Genomic DNA, 20,198 nt, shown 5'->3' with positions numbered 1-20,198 from the left:
TTAGCCAAAATCCAACTGAGTCAAAATTCTAAGGGGTGTGTGTGTGTGTGTTAGCAGCCTATTTCCCACAAGTTATGAGCCTGTGTAAATTTACAACCTATCACTAAAGTATATGGAAATTCAAGGGCCAAAGTATTTCCAAAGCAATCTTAAAAAGAGGAGCATGTAGTCTAAGTGTTTTCATGTTACATAACAGGAGTCATTTTAAGAATATGGTAATGTGGCAGGCGCCACGGCTCAATAGGCTAATCCTCCACCTAGTGGCGCCGGCACACTGGGTTCTAGTCCCGGTCGGGGCGCCAGATTCTGTCCCGGTTGCCCCTCTTCCAGGCCAGCTCTCTGCTGTGGCCAGGGAGTGCAGTGGAGGATGGCCCAAGTACTTGGGCCCTGCACCCCATGGGAGACCAGGATAAGTACCTGGCTCCTGGCTTCAGATCAGCGTGGTGCACCAGCCACAGTGCGCCAGCCGTGGCGGCCATTGGAGGGTGAACCAATGGTAAAAGGAAGACCTTCCTCTCTGTCTCTCTCTCTCACTATCCACTCTGCCTGTCAAAAAAAAAAAAAAAAAGAATATGGTAATGTGTGGTCTGAGTACAAGGAAAGATAAAACAGCTGTTGTAACAAAATACAATCTAGAAATTGACCTACACAAATATGGTCATCCAGTTTATTACAAACATGCCATCAAACTGTATAAATGGAAGTATTTCTATTTTTTTCCTATTTCTATTTTCTTCATTGAAGTATAACTAGTATGCAAAACAATTGTTAATACCTAATGTTTACATTTGATGGGGTTGAATACATGGATATACCTGTGATCCCATCACCACAATGAAGATACTAAACATCAGTTGCCTCCACAGATTTCCCTGTGTTCATTTCTTTTGGGAGTGTTGTTATTGTTGTTGTTGTTGTAAGAGCACATAAAATGAAATCTACCCACTAAAGTGTGCAATACTGACTGTTAACCACAGGCACTATGCTGTATAGTACATCTTTGCAACTTCCTGGTCTTACTTAGCTGAAACCTTGCACCCATTGAGCAATAGCTCCCTGGCAGCTGGAAAGGCTCTCACCTCCGCTTGGGCAGGCTCTTCTGCTGGCCAGGTGGAGGAGGCTGCTCAAGGAGGCAGTGTTGTTGGCATGGTTGAAGGGACTAAACAGTGGAGCACCAACCAGATGGGCACTTCCGAGGCGGCACTACTGAGAACACCTAAGAGGTTGTAGCTGAGATGGCTGCAGAGCTGCTCTTACTGCTTCTGAAACACATCATCCCTGAATCTCAAGAAATCTGCAAGCAACAGATGACAGTGTTCTTAGGGGGAGCCCTCCTGGAGGCAAAACTAGAGCTGATGTATTAGTGTGTCTGGATATCCTGACATGTGTCACCTGGTCACAACATCCCCTGCTCAATCCTCCCTAACACTGACTTTGAAGATGCAACTGCTGTACCACAATAGGCTCTAAGTAATTTCTCCATAGGTGTGTGCTTTGCACTCACACTTGCCAGTCCTCTACAGTGTCTGTCCCACACTGAGAAAAGCCACTTCAAGAGGCAGAATGAAAATCGTCTAGAAATGTCTTTGGAAAGCAGAATGAGAATATGTAAACTAACATGGTCAGTCTTGACCTCCTTTCCATTTTCACACACATTTTAAAATCTGTTTGATGAATTAGTTTTGAGTAGGTTTAGATTTAAATCCATAGATAAATCAGGGATGAAGTGGACACTTTCATGGCATTGAGTCATTGATTTAAGGTGCATGTTTATCACTCTGTTTTTCACCATGGAAATCTTGCAACTTTTTTTAGATTTATTTCTATGCCCTTCGCATATTTTTATTTACTATTTTATACCTTTATTTTCTGTTTGCTTCCAACATGGGTTTGTTTTGTTCCTTCATTTTGTATCCAGCACTTTTTAAAATCTTCACAAATTATAATTTTAACACATTAATGTACATGCTCCTCTTTTTAAGATTGCTTTGGAAATACTTTGGCCCTTGAATTTCCATATACTTTAGTGATAGGTTGTAAATTTACACAGGCTCATAACTTGTGGGAAATAGGCTGCTAACACACACACACACACACACACACACCCCTTAGAATTTTGACTCAGTTGGATTTTGGCTAAGTTGCCATTGAACTCATAGATTAAAGGGAGAATTGACATAATATGGAGTCTTGTAATCCATTAACTTCTAAAATTTCTTCAATAGTAATAGTTGTTTGGGGGGGGGGGGGATTGAGTCTGATGAGACAGAACACCCATGCACATGACAAGTTACCTGAAAGGGCATCGTTACTGATGAACAGAAGACCAGGACTCACTGTGATCTCCATTGTAAGGTCAGGGAAGCTGCCTGGACCGCATGGAGTCTCATCTATACCTGCCCACTTGCTCTGCAGGTGAAGGACTCCAGAAAGCAGCCCACCCCGAGTTTTATATCCTGGAGATAATATGAATTGCTGGGCTCAAACCTGGAAGGACATCTTAGATGCAGGGAGATTGGGACAGAACACACGCTGTTCCTCAGCCCCTTCTTGTCTTTCCAGCACATCCTAAAGTTATTCTTAAGTAAGAAAGAGGAGAAATTGAATCAACCCAAGGCCACCCAGAGAACTGTCCTACAGTATTACAGCAAGAACTAAAGGAAACCTATAATTAATTCATGAAAAATCAAAATAACCAGCAAATCAACCAAAACTAGAAGATACAAATAGATTGTAACATCATCATACAAAAAATATCAAAGAGCAATGAATTATTTATACACACAAAAATATAAATGAATCTCAAAGACATAGTGTTTAAAAGAAATCAAACATTAAAAGGTGTATTCTATATAATTCTTTTTTTTTTTTTTTTTGACAGGCAGAGTGGACAGTGAGAGAGAGAGACAGAGAGAAAGGTCTTCCTTTGCCGTTGGTTCACCCTCCAATGGCCGCCGCGGCTGGCGCACTGCGGCCGGCGCACCGCGCTGATCCAATGGCAGGAGCCAGGAGCCAGGTGCTTTTCCTGGTCTCCCATGGGGTGCAGGGCCCAAGCACCTGGTCCATCCTCCACTGCACTCCCTGGCCACAACAGAGAGCTGGCCTGGAAGAGGGGACAGAATCCGGCGCCCCAACCAGGACTAGAACCCGGTGTGCCGGCGCCGCTAGGTGGAGGATTAGCCTAGTGAGCTGCGGCGCCGGCCTTATAATTCTTTTTATATAAAGTTCAAAACAGCAAACCCAACTCGTGGCAATGAAGTCAAAACTGTGGTGATCTTTGCAAGGGAGGATAAGGAAGGTCTAGGAGGGTCACAGGTGAATTTCTGCTTTGCTGGTAACTGGTGGTGGCACAGGTGGGTACCTTACATGAAAATTCAATCCAGTGGATGCAAGAGAAGTAATTATTGGCCAACGCCATGGCTCAATAGGCTAATCCTCCACCTGCAGCGCCAGCACACTGGGGTCTAGTCCCGGTCGGGGCGCCGGATTCTGTCCCAATTTCCCCTCTTCCAGGCCAGCTCTCTGCTGTGGCCCGGGAATGCAGTGGAGGATGGCCCAAGTACTTGGGCCCTGCACCCCGTGGGAGACCAGAAGAAGCACCTGGCTTCTGGCTTCAGATCAGTGCAGTGCACCGGCAGCAGCGCGCCGGCCACAGCAGCCATTGGAGGGTGAACCAACGGCAAAGGAAGACCTTTCTCTCTGTCTCTCTCTCTCACTGTCCACTCTGCCTGTCAAGAAAAAAAAAAAAGAAGTAATTATTATTAAAGTTGTATTAGTCTATTCTTTTCCATTTCAGAGCCTTTGATTTTTAGCTTCATTTCTCTCCAATGTAAGATCTATGGCCTGGCATTGAAGGACCCCAAAAGCGGTGTCCTTTTGTGAAGACCCCAGAAACACAGACTCCAGACCAGACGATGCAAAAGGCAGGAGGCAGTTTTATTTCATTTGCGCAAATGGGCCCTCTTCTTGCTGCCGCAAGCAGCGGGGCAAGAGAGGAGCCCCGAGCAATCATTTTACACAGCTTTTAAGGGGCAAAACCACAAAATTAACATACCATAGGGTGGCGTGAGTTCATTGGGCAACTACAAGGGGAGGAGGTCGTCGAGGAGGAGGAGAAAGGGGTGGCTACGTGCCCTACGTGTCTAAGCTTGGACAAGGGGAGGGGGTCATTGAGGAGGGGAAAGGGGTGGCTACGTGCCTTACATGCCTTGCGGTTTCTTTGTTAAGCTTGAGCAAGCACAGGGGAGGGGGCTTATCTACATAGCAGGATGTTCTGTTGCCCGTATCTCTGGTTAGTAGCTAACTGCTTTCTCTGTGAACCAGTTTACTCCCCCATTTCCCAAGGCCGTCTCTGGAACTTTTTGTCTACCTGTTTTTCTATTTTATTAAGGCCATTTTTATGGCGGCTCTCGGCTGCTCCTTTCATTATAGTTCTATTTAAACTAGCTCAGCTGTGCAACCCCCACCAGCATTTCATTTGTGCTGTCACAGGGGGAAACAATGGGATAATGTACCAATGAGATCCAGCAAGATGGGAAATCAGGACTGTGAAAGGGGGTTCAGTAAGATGCTCAATGATTCGTAGGTATTAAATATTTGATAACCTCTACAATGATGTCATTTTGTTTTCCTGTTGGAGTGATGAGAATACTAAATTGCCAAGAGACAAAGTGACTTAGCCAAGTAACAAAGGATAATTAATTGCAACACCTGAAGGGCTTTTGTGTGCCAGTCCAATATTCCAATCAAATTCATCTCACTTTCATTATGAGATTCTGAATTTAGAGGTCACCTGAGAATGACAGCAAGGAAGAGGGGACATTTAATGATTAAATCTAGCTGGCAAAGACAATTAAAACAGACAGGGAAAAAAAACCGCCCTGTCTCAAAACATGCCCTTTAAATGAAGCAGGAACAAAGGCACAACTGCCTGGGTGATGAGAACAGGGGCCCAGGTCATGGACAGAATATAAGAAGAGAAAAACATCTGAGGCCATATGAAAGTAGGACTAAGCTGTTTTAAGCTTCAGGAAGCTAGTCACATAAGAACACTACATGCTGGCTACCTTCCGGATAGAGAACTGCCTCCAAACAGCATGAGAAAGGCTTCGTTAACGCTAGCGCTTTCTTGTGCAGTGTCACCTCAAGCAGAGCAAGGTTAATGTTTGAAGAAAATACCATCAATCTGGCACAGCATCTGGAGAAAAGATGGAACCGAGACCAAGAAACACTGCTTATTATTTCATTGTGTTCCATGAATTCAGGTGCTTTATCCATTCTGGGGACAGAATTGGAGAGGCTGCGCAGGAGGGCATTTTTGCTGACATGATTGAGGTCAGCACTTCATCGATGGGCACTTTAGGGGGTGGTCATGGCGCAGGACACCTTGGGGATGGGTAGGGCTCAGGGCACCTTGGATGCAGGCAAGGCTCCATATACTCTGGTGGTGAGCATGGTTTTGCACACTTTGGGAATGGGTAAGGCTCTTGGCATCTTGCTGGGCACACAGGAGGTGACTGGCAGGTCTTCTCACACTGTTGCTGATGGTGAGACATCTTTTCTGGATCTCAGGGGATCTGAAAGAACCATGTGACAATGTTTACATGCACCTTTTCTGCTTGCAGAATAATGCACCGTTCTAATGAACATAAGCATCATCTGTCCCTTCACCAAGGGTGTCTTTTGAACTCCGACACCATATCACTTGTTGTATCTGACTTCTCCCTTCCTCACTATCATCTACTATTGGCACTTCTTTGGTTTTCTCTGCCCAGTGTCTATCATTGCACAACCTCTCTCTAAAGAGAGAAAAAGGGTGAATGGATATGATCTAACACCAGAGAAGACAAAGTTGCTGATTTGCTGACTGAACCCACCAGCAATTCTAGACAACCTCATAATTATAAGCACCTAACTAAAGGCATAAATGCCTTTGGAACTGAGGAATAATTGGCAGGCCCAGATCCTGCCCTCAAGAGGTTTATACTTACACCAGAACCTTTGGAATTTCAGTGAGAGATTGTCCCTTTAACGCTAATAAGAGAGAATTTCTTTTCTTCTAGGTTCATCAATTCAGCATTGCCCTTAATTAATTTTACCAGATGTATTTGAATATAATGCCCTGAAATGCTCAAATGTGAATATCATCAGCAGTACCCTCCATCTAGAAAATGAGATAAAGCCAAGCACATAAGCATGAACTGGTAACAACTTGTTTTTTTAAGGCTCTGTAGAAATCAGACTCACCTGATCTTCTACATAGATTGGATAGCAGAAGAAAAGAGGATGGTACCTGGCTGGCAGGGTGCCCTTTATAGGCTCTGACTACCCCTCCCACACAGGCAGAACGTCACAAGACTGGCCTAAACCAGGTGGTTATTCCCCAACAGAAATAAACCCCTATAACTCTAAAACTGGCTTGTCATATGCATTCTTTACGAGAAATATTTTACTCTTCGGTCCTCCTCTATCTGGACAAGGGCTCGATGATTCACCTGCAGCTCTGTCATACCTGAGAGTTTCAATTCCTTGCAGTTGTTATAAAGTTGGTGTAGGTCCCTAAACATAGACCCAGTGGCTTTTCTTTCTGGATGAGGATACCATCACCTTATCCATATCCTTTTTCTTAAAGCCTTCTGCATTAGAGAACTGATTCCTCTCCTTGTTAGTCAGCCCTGAAACAATAGAAAATCCTACTCGTGGGGCTTAGCAAACTGGTCATCACACCATGCTTATCTTTAATATCTGAACACAATACCTCTTTGTCTAGGGCCAGCCAAAAAACCAATTGCTTGAATTAATCTTCAAATTTTCCAGAAGATACAGGAATACCTTGTATCAGCACTGTATGCAAGGTTATCCTCCTCTGCATAGAGAACTTGAGTTACTAGCCTAGTTTCTGTGGCCTTGGCCTTCCTCTTGACTCTAACAAAGGACTGGTCCACAGTGCACCTGAGGACCCCATGATAGCATGCCAACTGCTGCCACCCAGAGCTGCCATTTTCTCACCATCCTGATTGAATACATGTAGGACATTTTCTACTCAAAGTATGTCCTCAGAACATAATTGTGTTAAATGCAAGACTGGTAATGGAAAGGTATCCGGAAAACCCCCAAATGTTTGAGAATTAAACAACACATTTCTAATTAATCCAGGGATCATAAGGGAATCCAAGGACCTGAATGAAAATTCAAAAATTATTTTGAACTACATGAAAATACAACGTTAAAAATTGTGTGGAAGTCAGTGAAAACAGAGCTTGGAGAGAATTTATAGAATTAAGTTCCTAAGTTAGAAAAGAATAAAGGTTTATTCCTTAAGGAACTAAAAAAAAGGAGCAAATTACACACAAAACAAAAAGAAGGAAGAAAATAATAAAGAGTAGAACTCAGTGAAGCCAAAAACAGAAAAACCATAGAGAACATAAAAAAAAAAAACAGATAGTTCCTTGAAAATATCAATATAGTTGATGTTTCTCTAGCTTTTCAGATTGGTCAAAAAAAGAAAGAATGAATAAAAAATGTCATTATGAGAATGAAAGGGACATCAATACAGACCCCACAGTCATTAAAAAGATAATAAAATAATCCTACAAACAGATCCATGCCATGAACACCATAACTTAGGTGAATGGACCAATTCTTTGAAAGAAACAAACAATCTAATAGTACTCAAGAAGGAATAGATAACATGAATAGTACTCTATTAGGGAAATTATATGAATATGTAGGTAAAATTCTTAACAACCACAACAAGCCAGGTACAAATGGGTACCCTGACAAATTCTATTAAACATTAAAAGAATAAATAATGTCAATTCTACATGATATCTTCAACAGAAAAGAATTCTTTCAAAATCATTTTACAAGTCCGGTATTAGCCTAATAACAAAAATAAACTAAGGCAGCACATGCAAACAATTGACAAATTGTTACATCTTGAGCAAAGATGTAAAAGCTTCAAGAAATATTAACAAGTCAAAATCCCAATAAAAAGAAAATACATTATCTATTATTCAATTGTTTTTCCAAAATGGCAGCAGCATTGCATATGGATACTCTGAGCAGAAACAAAAGCAGAGTAGGCAAGAAGTACTTCCAGGACAAAAAGTGGAACACAGTAGCCCCCTGAGCCCTGAGACATTGGGGTTGATAACTGTGCCATCTGCAGGAACCACATCATGGATTTTTGCCTCAAACATCAAGCTATCCAGACATCTGCTATTTCCCAAAAGTGTGCCATCACGTGAGGTGTTAACTTTTGCATTTCTTGCTCGCTCAAAACAGGCACATGTGTCCTTTGGGTGATGGAGAGGGGATTCAAAATGTATGGGCACTAGAAAAAGAGAATTCTTCCATCAAGCTTAATTTTGTTTTTCACCTGATGGTGAACCCTTCAGTTGCTTAATTATAAATTAAATAGAGCTGTGCCTTTTAGATTGTTGTTCCTACAGCCATATTGTATTCTGTGTCAAATAAAGTCTAGTTGGATTTTAGAATCGGGGGTGGGGGGGTGGGGGGGATGGGAGGGGGAGAAGAACAAGAAGAAAGAGAAGCAGAAGAAGAGGAGGAGGAGGAGAAAGAAAGTGAGGGAGGGAGGAAGAACAAATCATGACTCAGTGAGATTTATTCTAAGAAATCAAAGCTGGTTCAACATATTGACAGACTAAAGACAAGAGTTGGGTTTTTATGTTGATATACACAGGCACAAATATTTGATAAAATTCAATATCCATTACTAGTTTGAAGAAAAGAAAAACAACTCCACAAACTAGGAATAAAAGCTAACTTTCTCAACCTGCTAACAGTCATCTTCAAAACCCTTATAGGTGACATCACACTTTGCAGATCAAAGTCTGAATCAAAACCAAGGCAAGGTTTTTCTCTCTCACCACTCCTATTAACATCATACTGGAAGTGCTAGCCAGCATGTTAGGGGGAAAAAATTAAATTACATTAATGAATTAAATAATGGAAAAGAATACAAGGGAATAAAAGGAAGAGCTGAGGGTAGAATTTCCCAGAGAAGAAACTACAATACATCCAGGAAGCTGCTAATACCCCCTTCAAACCCCTCACTATCTCAGAGGAGAGTTTTGAGCAAAGATGAAAGTGAGAAAATGACTTGGAACACTCTGAATTACTATGGTCAAGGTTAGTTGACCTATGCAAATGGTTTGGAAGTATATAGGTATTTTTATTGCTACATCCTTCTCCTTTGATTATAAAAAATCCCATATTTTTTCAAGTACCCATTTTCTTCTATGTTTATAAAAATATAAAGCACTCATTTATATTTTTAGGGCATTCATTCCCTACAGAATCAAAAGATCCAAGGTTTTGCTCTGTGGTTGTGAGATTCAGAGGAGCATGTCAACAAAATGAGAGGAGCTGACCTCCCCACATAGAGACGCCTTCCGCCACCTTCCCTCACTGCCTCTGGAACTTTCCTAAGCATCTGTTCAGGGTCCCACAGCAGCAGAGCTCAGAACAGCAGTCTCAAGGGTGGGAGAACCCAGGAAACCCAAAAGGTCGGTGCTGAGAACAAGCGTAGAGGTGAAGACAGGGTGAAGCATGGGGTGTGGCAATCTGAGAAGCTTCTTTGTTCCCTATATTAATCCTGACTATTAATTAGCCTTACTCTTGTACTATAGTTGCATTAATTATAATATGGGAGCTACTATTTATTGAAAATTTAGTGTGTGTCATAAACCACATTGGATACATTACATACATCATCCCATTTAATGCAGTGATTAAAAGGAAACTAGATTCAAGCCACAGCAATATAAAGAAACTACCAGAAGCAGCTGGTGATATAAAGTATTTTCTTTCCAGGTGGGACAGTTGACAAATGTGTCATCTGTTAGAAGGTAGAAATAAGTTCCACATTAGCCTAAAGAACTGTAAAATACTCACTGATATTTGAATCTTTTTATGAAAACCTTTAAGTAATCAAATACCTTTCCAAGTATTAATATTGAAAACATAATTTATTAGATTAAAATATTCTGTATAAACAATAATATGTAACAGGAGTGTGTAATATTCTCATAAGACTTGAACAAGATCCCAAATTCTGTATTTATTTGAAAGTCAGAGTTACACACAGAGAGAGAAGGAGAGGCAGAGAGAGAGAGAGAGGTCTTCCATCCTTTGGTTCACTCCCCAACTGGCCACAATGGCCTGAGCTGCACCAATCTGAAGCCAGGAGCCAGGAGCTTCGTCTGGGTCTCCCACATGGGTGCAAGGGCCCAAGGATTTGGGCCATCTTCTACTCCTTTCCCAAGCCACAGCAGAGAGCTGGATTGAAAGTGGAGCTGCCGGGACTTGAACCGACACCCATATGGGTTGCAGGCACTGCAGGCGGCAGCTTTAGCACTACGCCACAGCGCCAGCCCCAGGATCCCGAATTCTTTTTTTTTTTGGGGGGGGGGGATCCCGAATTCTTAATCGAGCTCTCCAATTCCCTGCTAGGGCCGGCCTCTGTCTGACTTCTTAGCTTTGTCCTCCTTCACTGCACATCCCGCACACCACTGCCATTCCCGGCCACCGCGGAGTCCTGTGGCCATGTGTTCTATTCCTTCTGTTTGGAGGAATCCACTGTTTGTTACACCATGGCCACTTTATATCGCTCAGGAATCTGAGACAAGCAACTTCCAACTCCATTCCACATTACTCTCCACTATCTCATTCTACATTCACTGTTTTTTTTTTAATTATTTTTTACTGATATTATAATTTAATGTATATTTACACATTAACTAATATGTCTCTTCAGTATAATTTAAACTCCACAAGTTCAAAGTATTCCTATGTTTTGCTCATCACCATACTCCTCACACATTAAAGAGTTCCAGATACAAAGTATACATATAACAAATATACCTTACTAAGTGGATGAACAGAGAATTAGTGAATTTGTACACAACACTGAGTTGAAGATAGCATTTTCTAGCTCTTAAAATTTGAAAGTAATCTCTACTCAAACAGTATTGTTCCCTTTGTGTTTCTATGTGGGTGCAAACTGTTGAAATCTTTACTTAATATATGCTAAACTGATCTTCTGTATATAAAGATAATTGAAAATGATTCTTGATGTGAATGGAAGGGGGGAGGGAGAGAGAAAGGGGAGGGTTGCGGGTGGGAGGGAAGTTATGGGGGGAAGCCATTATAATCCATAAGCTGTACTTTGGAAATTTATATTCATTAAATAAAAGTTAAAAAAAATTTGAAAGTAATCTCGGCGAAGTATCTTGTCTAAGATTATATGATTTATAAGGAGCAGAGCTGGAGTTTGAACTGATAAAAGTAATTTATCAAAACAGGTACACTTCACGCTACACACACTTAACCTTGATTATAATGATCTGAATCTAGAGATTAATCAGTGATAGAAAAACAAAATAAAACAGAAAGAAATAATCCCTCATTAACCTGATGCAGCTCACAACCAGGAGTTCAGGAAGATATCTGTGTTCCACCATGAAACACATTTGACTAGAGAAGCAGAACCAGGAGGTAGATTTGCCAGGACTGTGGAAATCATGGCCCAGGTCCCGGGTGATATATTATTACAGCAATAAAACGCTGGATTTAAAGAAGCGAAACTTCTTACTGCTGCTTTTTCCTCCAGGTCTCTGGGAAACCTGGCATCTCCAAGAATGGTCCTACATCAGAAAGGAAGCCAAATAACCCAGCTTTAGAGTTCACCTCTTCTCTGTCAAACAGGACCCCAAGAAGTGCAGGCACAGAGGGCTGGGGAGAGCCCAAAGGGAATGATGGCACTAGAGCAAGGAGGCGCCGTTTGTTCTGCTGTGTCGTGTCTCCGGCTTCTGCTCTCTTGCTGTTGGGTAGTTGCTAGTGCTATTGCAGTGGTGGCTGTGAGGGAGAGCAGGTCTGGGGCAGGACTGAGGAGCAAACTCCAATGTCCCCCCTGGCTCTGGGCTCTTCAGAGACAGGCATGGCTCACGACACTTTTGAAAATGGACATGGCTCTGGACATTTTGGGGTGGGCGTGTCTCTGGATATTTACTGGGGAGACACAGGAGGTGCCTTGTTCCTGCTGCTGCTAAGACATCTTTCTTGGAAGTCACAGAATCTGAAAGAAAAGCAAGTGACATTGTTTAAGAAGAGTACTCTTGGGGCCGGCGCTGTGGCGCAGTGGGTTAATTCCCTGGCCTAAAGCGCCGGCATCCCATATGGGCACCAGTTCAAGACCTGGCTGCTCCGTTTCCTGTCCAGCTTTTTGCTATGGCCTGGGAAGGCAGTAGAGGATGGCCCAAGTCCTTGGGCCCCTGCACCCATGTGAGAGACTGGGAAGAAGCTCCTGGCTTCGGATCAGCACAGCTCCGGCCGTTGCAGCCATCTGGGAGTGAACCATCTAATGGAAGTCCTCTCTCTCTCTCTCTCTCTCTCTCTCTCTCTGCCTCTCCTCTCTCTGTGTAGCTCTTTCAAATAAATAAATAAATCTTTTAAAAAAGAAGAGTACTCTTGCAGATAAAGTAAGCCACACCTATGAAACATGCAGAGCTGTCTCCATGGATACACTGTAATCTTCCCTCCTCAGTGGCTTCTGTGACCTCCCCTCTTTTCCTTATTAATAACAAATTTAGGATTCAGCACTGTGGCATAGAGGGTTAAGCTGCTACCTTCAGTGTCAGCATCCCATGCAAGTATCAGTTCAAGTCCCGGATGCTCTGTTTCCAATCCAGCTCCCTGCTAATGCACCTGGGAAAGCAGTGAGGATGGTCCAAATGCTTCCATCCCTGCCACCCATGTGGGAGACCTGGAAGAAGCTCCAGGCTCCTGGCTTCAGCTTGGCACTGCCCCTGCAGTTGTAGCCATTTTGGGAGTGAACCAGCAGATAGAAGACCTCTCTGTCTCTCCTCTCTCTCTGTAACTCTGACTTTCAAATAAATAATTAAATCTTAAAAAAAATCTACCTTCCACATACTTCTTGAAGTATCTTCAAAATAAAAAAATCAATTAATAACTATATTTACAGCAATGTAATATAACTACATTTATGTTTAAATGCACATTTTATATATGTATATAATATATGTAAATGTAGATATCTTGCACCATACAGAGAAAATATACTGCATTACTCTTTCATATTTTAGCAATAGCTAGCATTTGATGAAAACTTACCATGTGCCTTGCAGGCATTGTTTGAAGAACTTTATGTGCAATAACTCATCTTTGCTTCAACAACTTTATGAGATAGGAACTATTATAATGCCTATTTTATAGATAAGCAACCTGAGTCGCAGAGAGCCCAAGTCACTGGCTGAGCATTACCTAATTGTTAAGTGGTGGAGATGAGCTTTGATGCAAGGCAGTCTGACTCCACAGGGAAGTGCTTACGCTCAACATTGCACTGCCTCTCGGAAAAATAGAGAAGCTGAGTAAGAGACCTGCATATGGAATCAGAAGGATAATAGTTGACATTATATGAAGATAATTTCTACATAGGAAATCCAAGAATATCAGTAGACACCTGAGACAAAATATGTTTCATGTGTACCAGACTAACATATAAAAACATGTGCAAAATATTTAAAATAAAATGTTTATCAGTCAAATTGACAACTTGGGATTTGATTATTGCTTATTGCCCTTGTCCATATTTCTGCTGAACACTAGTCTATTTTTCACTTGTAGAACTCTTAGTGGAGCACTAAGCCTTTAACTAAAAAGTAAATTAAGTATGTTACCACAAAAATTAGAAAGAAAGAAAGGATGAAGAAAGTATCATTGTAGTCTTAGAATTTTATCTATGAACTACATAAAATCTGTTCTCTATATATTAATAAAAGTATAAAGATATTAAATATTGATTTCATTCTAATTAACTATCAGCAATATTTAGAAAAGTAAAAATTTTTCAATCTATTTCACAATAGCAAGAAAAAAATTGAGATCATCTAGATTGTAAAAACACTATACAAGGGCAGGTGCCATGGCTCACTTGGTTAATCCTCTGCCTGTGGTGCCAGCATCCCATATGGGTGCCAGTTCTAGTTTCGGTTGCTCCTCTTCCAGTCCAGCTCTCTGCTGTGGCCTGGGAAGGCAGTGGAGGATGGCCCAAGTGCTTGGGCCCTGCACCCACGTGGGAGACCAGGAGGAAGCACCTGGCTCCTGGCTTCAGATCAGCGTAGTTCCAGCCATGGTGGCCATCTAGAGGGTGAACCAACAGAAGGAAGACTTTTCTCTTTGTCTCTCTCTCTCTCTCTCTCTCACTATCTAACTCTATCTGTCAAATAAATTTTAAAAAAGAGCACTAAACAAAACCATGTATAAAATGTTTGGCATTATTTGTTGGCTTAGGGAACAACTGAATAACTGAGAGACAAATCATACACGCAGGGGTTCTATATCATAGAGATATCTACACACCTCCAAATTCATCTAGATATTCAGTGGTATCCCCATAAAAATATCAGATGAATTTTTCATGTTTCTTCAGACAATGATTCTAAATACACTTAAAAGAGTAAATAGTTAAGATTCCCCAGGGAAATTTGACAGCCACAAAAAAATGATATGCTTTATCAGTTATTTTAAAAACATCATAAAATTATTATAACAAAAAGCGTAATGTTGGAGCACACAGAGACAAGTGTATTTATCTTTAATATTTTTGTTTGGAATCAGAGATCCACAAGAACTTCAAATTAGTGAGAGGCCCCATGAGGCCCTCATACAGCTCTCCCAGTGCTGACATTCTAGACAAGCTTATCTGTGATGATGATGAAATAAGGAGTTTAGAAACCAACCCAAGAATACAGGTGCATGACATATGATGAAGATAGCAAAATAAATCAGAAAGGGATACAAAATAAAACAACATATTCCACAATTATCGTCATCACAGACAGAAATGGTAAAAAGCAAATGATTTAAATGAAAGGTCTCTGCGAGTGAGATCCCAGTGGAAAGAACGGGCCATCAAAGGAGGAAGTACCTTTCTCTGAAGGGAGGAGAGAACTTTCACTTTGACTATGACCTTGTCTAAATAAGATCGAAGTCAGCAAACTCAAGAGGCTTCCATAGCCTTGGCAACTCATGACAAGAACCTAGGGAGATTACTGACGCCATAAACAAGAGTGTCAATTGTTAAGTCAACAACAGGAGTCATTGTGCACTTACTCCCCATGTAGGTTCTCTGTCCTTAATGTGTTGTACAATGTGAATTAATGCTATAGCTAGTACTCAAACAGTACTTTATACTTTGTGTTTCTGTGAGGGTGCAAACTCTTGAAATCTTTACTTACTATATACTAAATTGATCTTCTGTATATAAAGATAATTAAAAATGAATCTTGATGTGAATGGAATGGGAGAGGGAGTGGGAGATGGGAGGGTTGTGGGTGGGAGGGAGATATGGGGGAGAAAAGCCACTGTAATCCAAAAGCTGTACTTTGGAAATTTTATTTATTAAATAAAAGTTAAAAAAATCAAACATTAAAAAATGCTTTTATCAGGAAAAAAAAGGCTGAAAATGTCTATATTATCCTGGGATGGAGGAAGCTTTCTTAAAGAAAATAGAATAGTACAAACAATAGCCACCAATAAACTTAACCACATCAAAACTTGAAACTTCCATAAATTAAAATGCAAGCTATAAACTAGTTGGGTAAATGGTAAATTGGAATAAAGTATTTACAACATATAACAAAAAAAATTTGTGTGGTGTTTGTATATATATATTTATTGCATGAAAGGCTAATGTCTCCCTTCACACGGGAACTCATGTTGTACAATATAGAACTATTGGTAAATAATGTTCCCTATGAGTTTTCTTAGAAAGAATTTGAGAATTGATATTGTGTTTGTGTGCATGCATGTGTGTGCATGCATGTATGGGTGTGTAAGGAGAAACTTGGCTGAATCTCCCCAAAGAATGTGCGTACCCTTCCAATAATCACATTTAGGCAGCTAAACTGGAGACCCTATTTGGAAAAGTTGGTTTGAAAAAGCAATAATATGGCTTTTTCTCTCTCTTTTATTAGCATCTTTTATGATTTGGATTTTTAAGATTTTATTGCCTCTAATGCACAGGCACTAGTAATAGCTCAAGCATGACAGAGCAAATGCATGGTAAATTTCATGAAGTTTCACTTCCCATATGACTTCTCCTAAGTGAATTATTTAAACACTCCCACACAGGTGTAGGAGCCCAAGGACTTGGGCCATTTCTACTGCTTTCCCAGGCCATAGCAGAGAGCTGGATCGGAAGTGGAGCAACCGGGACTGAAACCAGTGTCCATATGGGATGCTGGCACTGCGGGCAGCAGCTTTACCTGCTACGCCACTGTATCAGTCACATATGGTCATTAATTTTGATGAGCAATTATATTTAAATCATTTATACAGTGCCTGCTTCCTGTTAGAAACTTAAATACAGACAATTATTGTGTCTAGCACATATAAGGGCATGGAAACCTTACTCTAAAAGTGTTATGTGATATTTATAAACAGATTAATTATATATTAAATTGTATATTTTATATTAAATATACAGAATTATGTTTGGAAAAGTGCGCTGTAATTCCTAAGTTGATTATTCCATGAGTAGCCTAAAATATCTGTATTAAATCACTCTTCACCTAATTGTTAATTAATTGAATTGCAATAGAAGAATTTAAGAAGAATAAATAAATTAATAATAATGATGTTAGAAATTCATTTAAAGCTTAAAGACTGCATGATTTCTCAAGCTACCAATCAGAGGATTCACAGAGATGACTTGAGGAAAGAACCAGAGAGCAAGCAATGAGCTTGGCTTCGGCAGCAGAACAAGAGCTGACAAATAAACGAGTGCCTTCTCCAGAAGCGCTAAGAACTTCCTCCCTTTCAGCTACCAAAGGTTGCAGCTCCAACACCCTCATCCTCTGCATGAACGCCCTCATCCTCTGCATGAACACCCTCATCTTCTGCATGAACACCCTCATCCTCTGCATGAACACCCTCATCTTCTGCATGAACACCCTCATCCTCTGCATGAACACCCTCATCTTCTGCATGAACACCCTCATCCTCTGCACGAACACCCTCATCCTCTGCACGAACACCCTCATCTTCTGCACGAACACCCTCATCTTCTGCATGAACACCCTCATCCTCTGCACGAACACCCTCATCCTCTGCACGAACACCCTCATCTTCTGCACGAACACCCTCATCCTCTGCATGAACACCCTCATCTTCTGCATGAACACCCTCATCCTCTGCATGAACACCCTCATCCTCTGCATGCCACCATCACAACAGAACTTCCAACAGTGGATGGAGGAGAATACCTAGGGATCCAGGTAGGGAGAGGGCAAAAGGAAACAGCTAGGTGAGCGCCCTCTCTCGGTGAATGGCTGTGTGTAAATCCCCAGGCAACTTCCTTCTTGTCTGTAATAGTCCTGCTTACTTCCTTGATTGTGCTATCATAGTAAAAGCAACAATGGAAAATACAGCTACAGCTCATTGTATTTGTACTCTGTGACAAATCCTTTGCTTATTGAGGAAACAAGATAAGGTTCAGGCCATCTCAGTAAGGAGGAAAAAGAATACAAATTTCATGGGATAAAAAATAATTCAAAGATATGGTGGGAGCCGGCATTGTGATGCAGTGGATCAAGCCACCGCCTACAATGCCAGCATCCCGTATGAGCATCAATTCAAGTCCTGGCTGCTCCACTTCTAATCCAACTCCCTGCTAAAGCACCTGGGAAAGCAGTGGAAGATGGTCCAAGTGTTTGCATCCTGCCACCTACTTGGGAGACCCAAATGAAGTTCCTGGCCAGCCCCAGTCATTGTAGCCATTCGCGGAATAAACTAGCTGATGGAAGATATCTCTCTCTCTCTCTCTCTCTCTCTCTCTCTCTCTCTCTGAGTGTGTGTGGGTGTATGTGTGTGTGCCCCTCTCTCTGTAATTCTGCATTTCAAATAAATAAATCTTAAAAAGACTTTGTGCTAAGATCATTAAATTTATGTTTTATTAAAGAAGAAAGATATTTTTTCAGAAGGTAAAAGTCACGCCTCACATAATGGACAACAGATGGAGATCGTGTGGTGGTAAAAGTGTTGGTCTTGATCTTGTGTTGTGTCTGAATTTCCCAATCAATGCACAAGGCACAGTCACGAATGCAAAAGCAGAGATTTATTTGTTACCAGCCGGCTGGGACCTCCTACAGATACACACAGCCGTTTAGCAGTGCACAGGCAAGAAGCCCCCCTCATTTGTGTGAGAGAGATTTTTATAGCCTTACATTAACAAGGATGCACGTCATCTCATACGTAGGTTACCTTCTTATTCTCTATATGGCAAGGTATTAGGATCTAGCATGTTTATTGGTTCATTTAAACGTAAAGGCTATACGTTATGTGGCGGGAACGCCACACAAAGGAGAACTGGCGGGAAGCATTGGGCCATAAATTCCAGGGGAGCTTGTGGGGAGCAGAAGGTTATAAATCCCAGGGGAGCTTACTTTCTTTGTTCTCAAGGACCCGGCCTGCCTCCTTCCTGGTCCAGGATGAGGCCTGTCATGGTGTTACAGCAGGCAAGCAAGCAAGCCAGCGTACAGAAGCGAAACCGGCATTTAGCAAGCTAGGGACTCCAACTCCCACACTTGTACTCATTCCATGTCGGCTTTGGGAATCCTAAGATTGCTGAGCATAACCGTATCTTAGCCATGCACCAGGGGCAGAGGCAGGGCTCCCAAAAGGTCAAGTTCAGGAGCAGAGTAGTCTCTATTGGCTGTCATTTCAGGCATGCGAGAAGCTGAGGGTTAGAGAAGATGTTATTACAACAGAGTCCAAAGGGAGAAGGATGGAGTCCAGAAACTAAGAGCCATTCTTTTTGTATTTCATGGTCCTGAGGAAATCCAAAGCTGTTCTTGCTGTCGTGCAGCCCTTTTGCTGTTAGGCTGAGCATGGCTATACAGGAGAGTGCTTCTGCTGGTATGGCTGAGGCGGGCCCTGCACTGGTGAACACAGAGGACACGGCTCCTGGCACCACGGCAGGGGGCAGGGCTCCTGGCACCTCGGTGGGGGACACGGCTCCTGGCACCTCGGTGGAGGACAGCACTCCTGGCACCTCAGTGGGGGACACGGCTCCTGGCACTTCGGTGGGGGACACGGCTCCTGGCACCTTGGTGGAGGACAGCACTCCTGGCACCTTGGCGGGGGACAGGGCTCCTGGCACCTCGGCAGGGGGCAGGGCTCCTGGCACCTCGGTGGGGGACATGGCTCCTGGCACCTCGGTGGAGGACAGCACTCCTGGCACCTCGGTGGGGGACACGGCTCCTGGCACCTCGGTGGGGGACAGGGCTCCTGGCACCTTGGTGGAAGACAGCACTCCTGGCACCTCGGTGGGGGACACGGCTCCTGGCACCTCGGTGGGGGACACGGCTCCTGGCACCTTGGTGGGGGACATGGCTCCTGGCACCTCGGTGGAGGACAGCACTCCTGGCACCTCGGTGGGGGACACGGCTCCTGGCACCTCGGTGGGGGACAGGGCTCCTGGCACCTCGGTGGAGGACAGCACTCCTGGCACCTCGGTGGGGGACACGGCTCCTGGCACCTCGGTGGGGGACACGGCTCCTGGCACCTTGGTGGAAGACAGCACTCCTGGCACCTTGGTGGAAGACAGCACTCCTGGCACCTCGGTGGGGGACACGGATCCTGGCACCTCGGTGGGGGACACGGCTCCTGGCACCTCGGTGGGGGACACGGCTCCTGGCACCTTGGTAGAAGACAGCACTCCTGGCACCTCGGCGGAGGACACAGCTCCTGGCACTTCGGTGGGGGACAGCACTCCTGGCACCTCGGTGGGCACACAGGAGGTGGCTGGCAGGGCTGCTTGCACTGCTGTTCCTGGTAAGACATCTTTGGTGAATCTCGGAGAATCTGGAAGAAAACAGAGTGACAGAAAGATTCCATCTTGTGACAGAAGCCAACATCCTTGGAATGGGCTGAGGCAATATCCCTCCAGTCCCCAAGGATCTGTTTTGATCTTGAAAGCCTTCTAGGATTCCGCATGGATTTCCATCCTCACTCCCACCCTTTGTAATTCTTTTTGCTCAACACTTCAGTCTTTTTCTTGTCAATTTTTCATTTTGTCCCTTTCCCAAATAGCAATTCTCATTGCTATGAGACAGAAACATCCCACTAGAATATAAATATCACTGCCAAAATTT

At 42.8% G+C, this 20,198-nt stretch overlaps 1 protein-coding gene across 1 annotated transcript; it reads right to left on the bottom strand.

Moving 5' to 3' along the window:
* Positions 1-18,145: 18,145 nt before the first annotated feature.
* LOC103350242 (saposin-like protein 11) lies at positions 18,146-19,908 on the bottom strand. The gene is made up of 2 exons (XM_070076885.1): positions 19,691-19,908; positions 18,146-19,636 (listed from the first exon to the last, which is right to left on the bottom strand). The coding sequence occupies exon 2, from the start codon at positions 19,433-19,435 to the stop codon at positions 18,761-18,763; it is 675 nt and encodes a 224-aa protein (XP_069932986.1). The 5' UTR covers positions 19,436-19,636; positions 19,691-19,908; the 3' UTR covers positions 18,146-18,760.
* Between the last annotated feature and the right edge of the window lie 290 nt (positions 19,909-20,198).

The sequence above is a fragment of the Oryctolagus cuniculus genome, chromosome 7 (genome assembly GCF_964237555.1).
Source record: "Oryctolagus cuniculus chromosome 7, mOryCun1.1, whole genome shotgun sequence".
NCBI classification, from domain to species: domain Eukaryota; kingdom Metazoa; phylum Chordata; class Mammalia; order Lagomorpha; family Leporidae; genus Oryctolagus; species Oryctolagus cuniculus.
Note: the sequence above shows the minus strand (reverse complement) of the source record. Positions and strands in the feature narration are given on the sequence as shown.

What these genes read in the sequence shown, in the direction of transcription:
- LOC103350242 (XM_070076885.1), bottom strand. Translation starts at nt 19,435, where the DNA reads ATGTCCCCCACCAAGGTGCCAGGAGCCGTGTCCCCCACCGAGGTGCCA.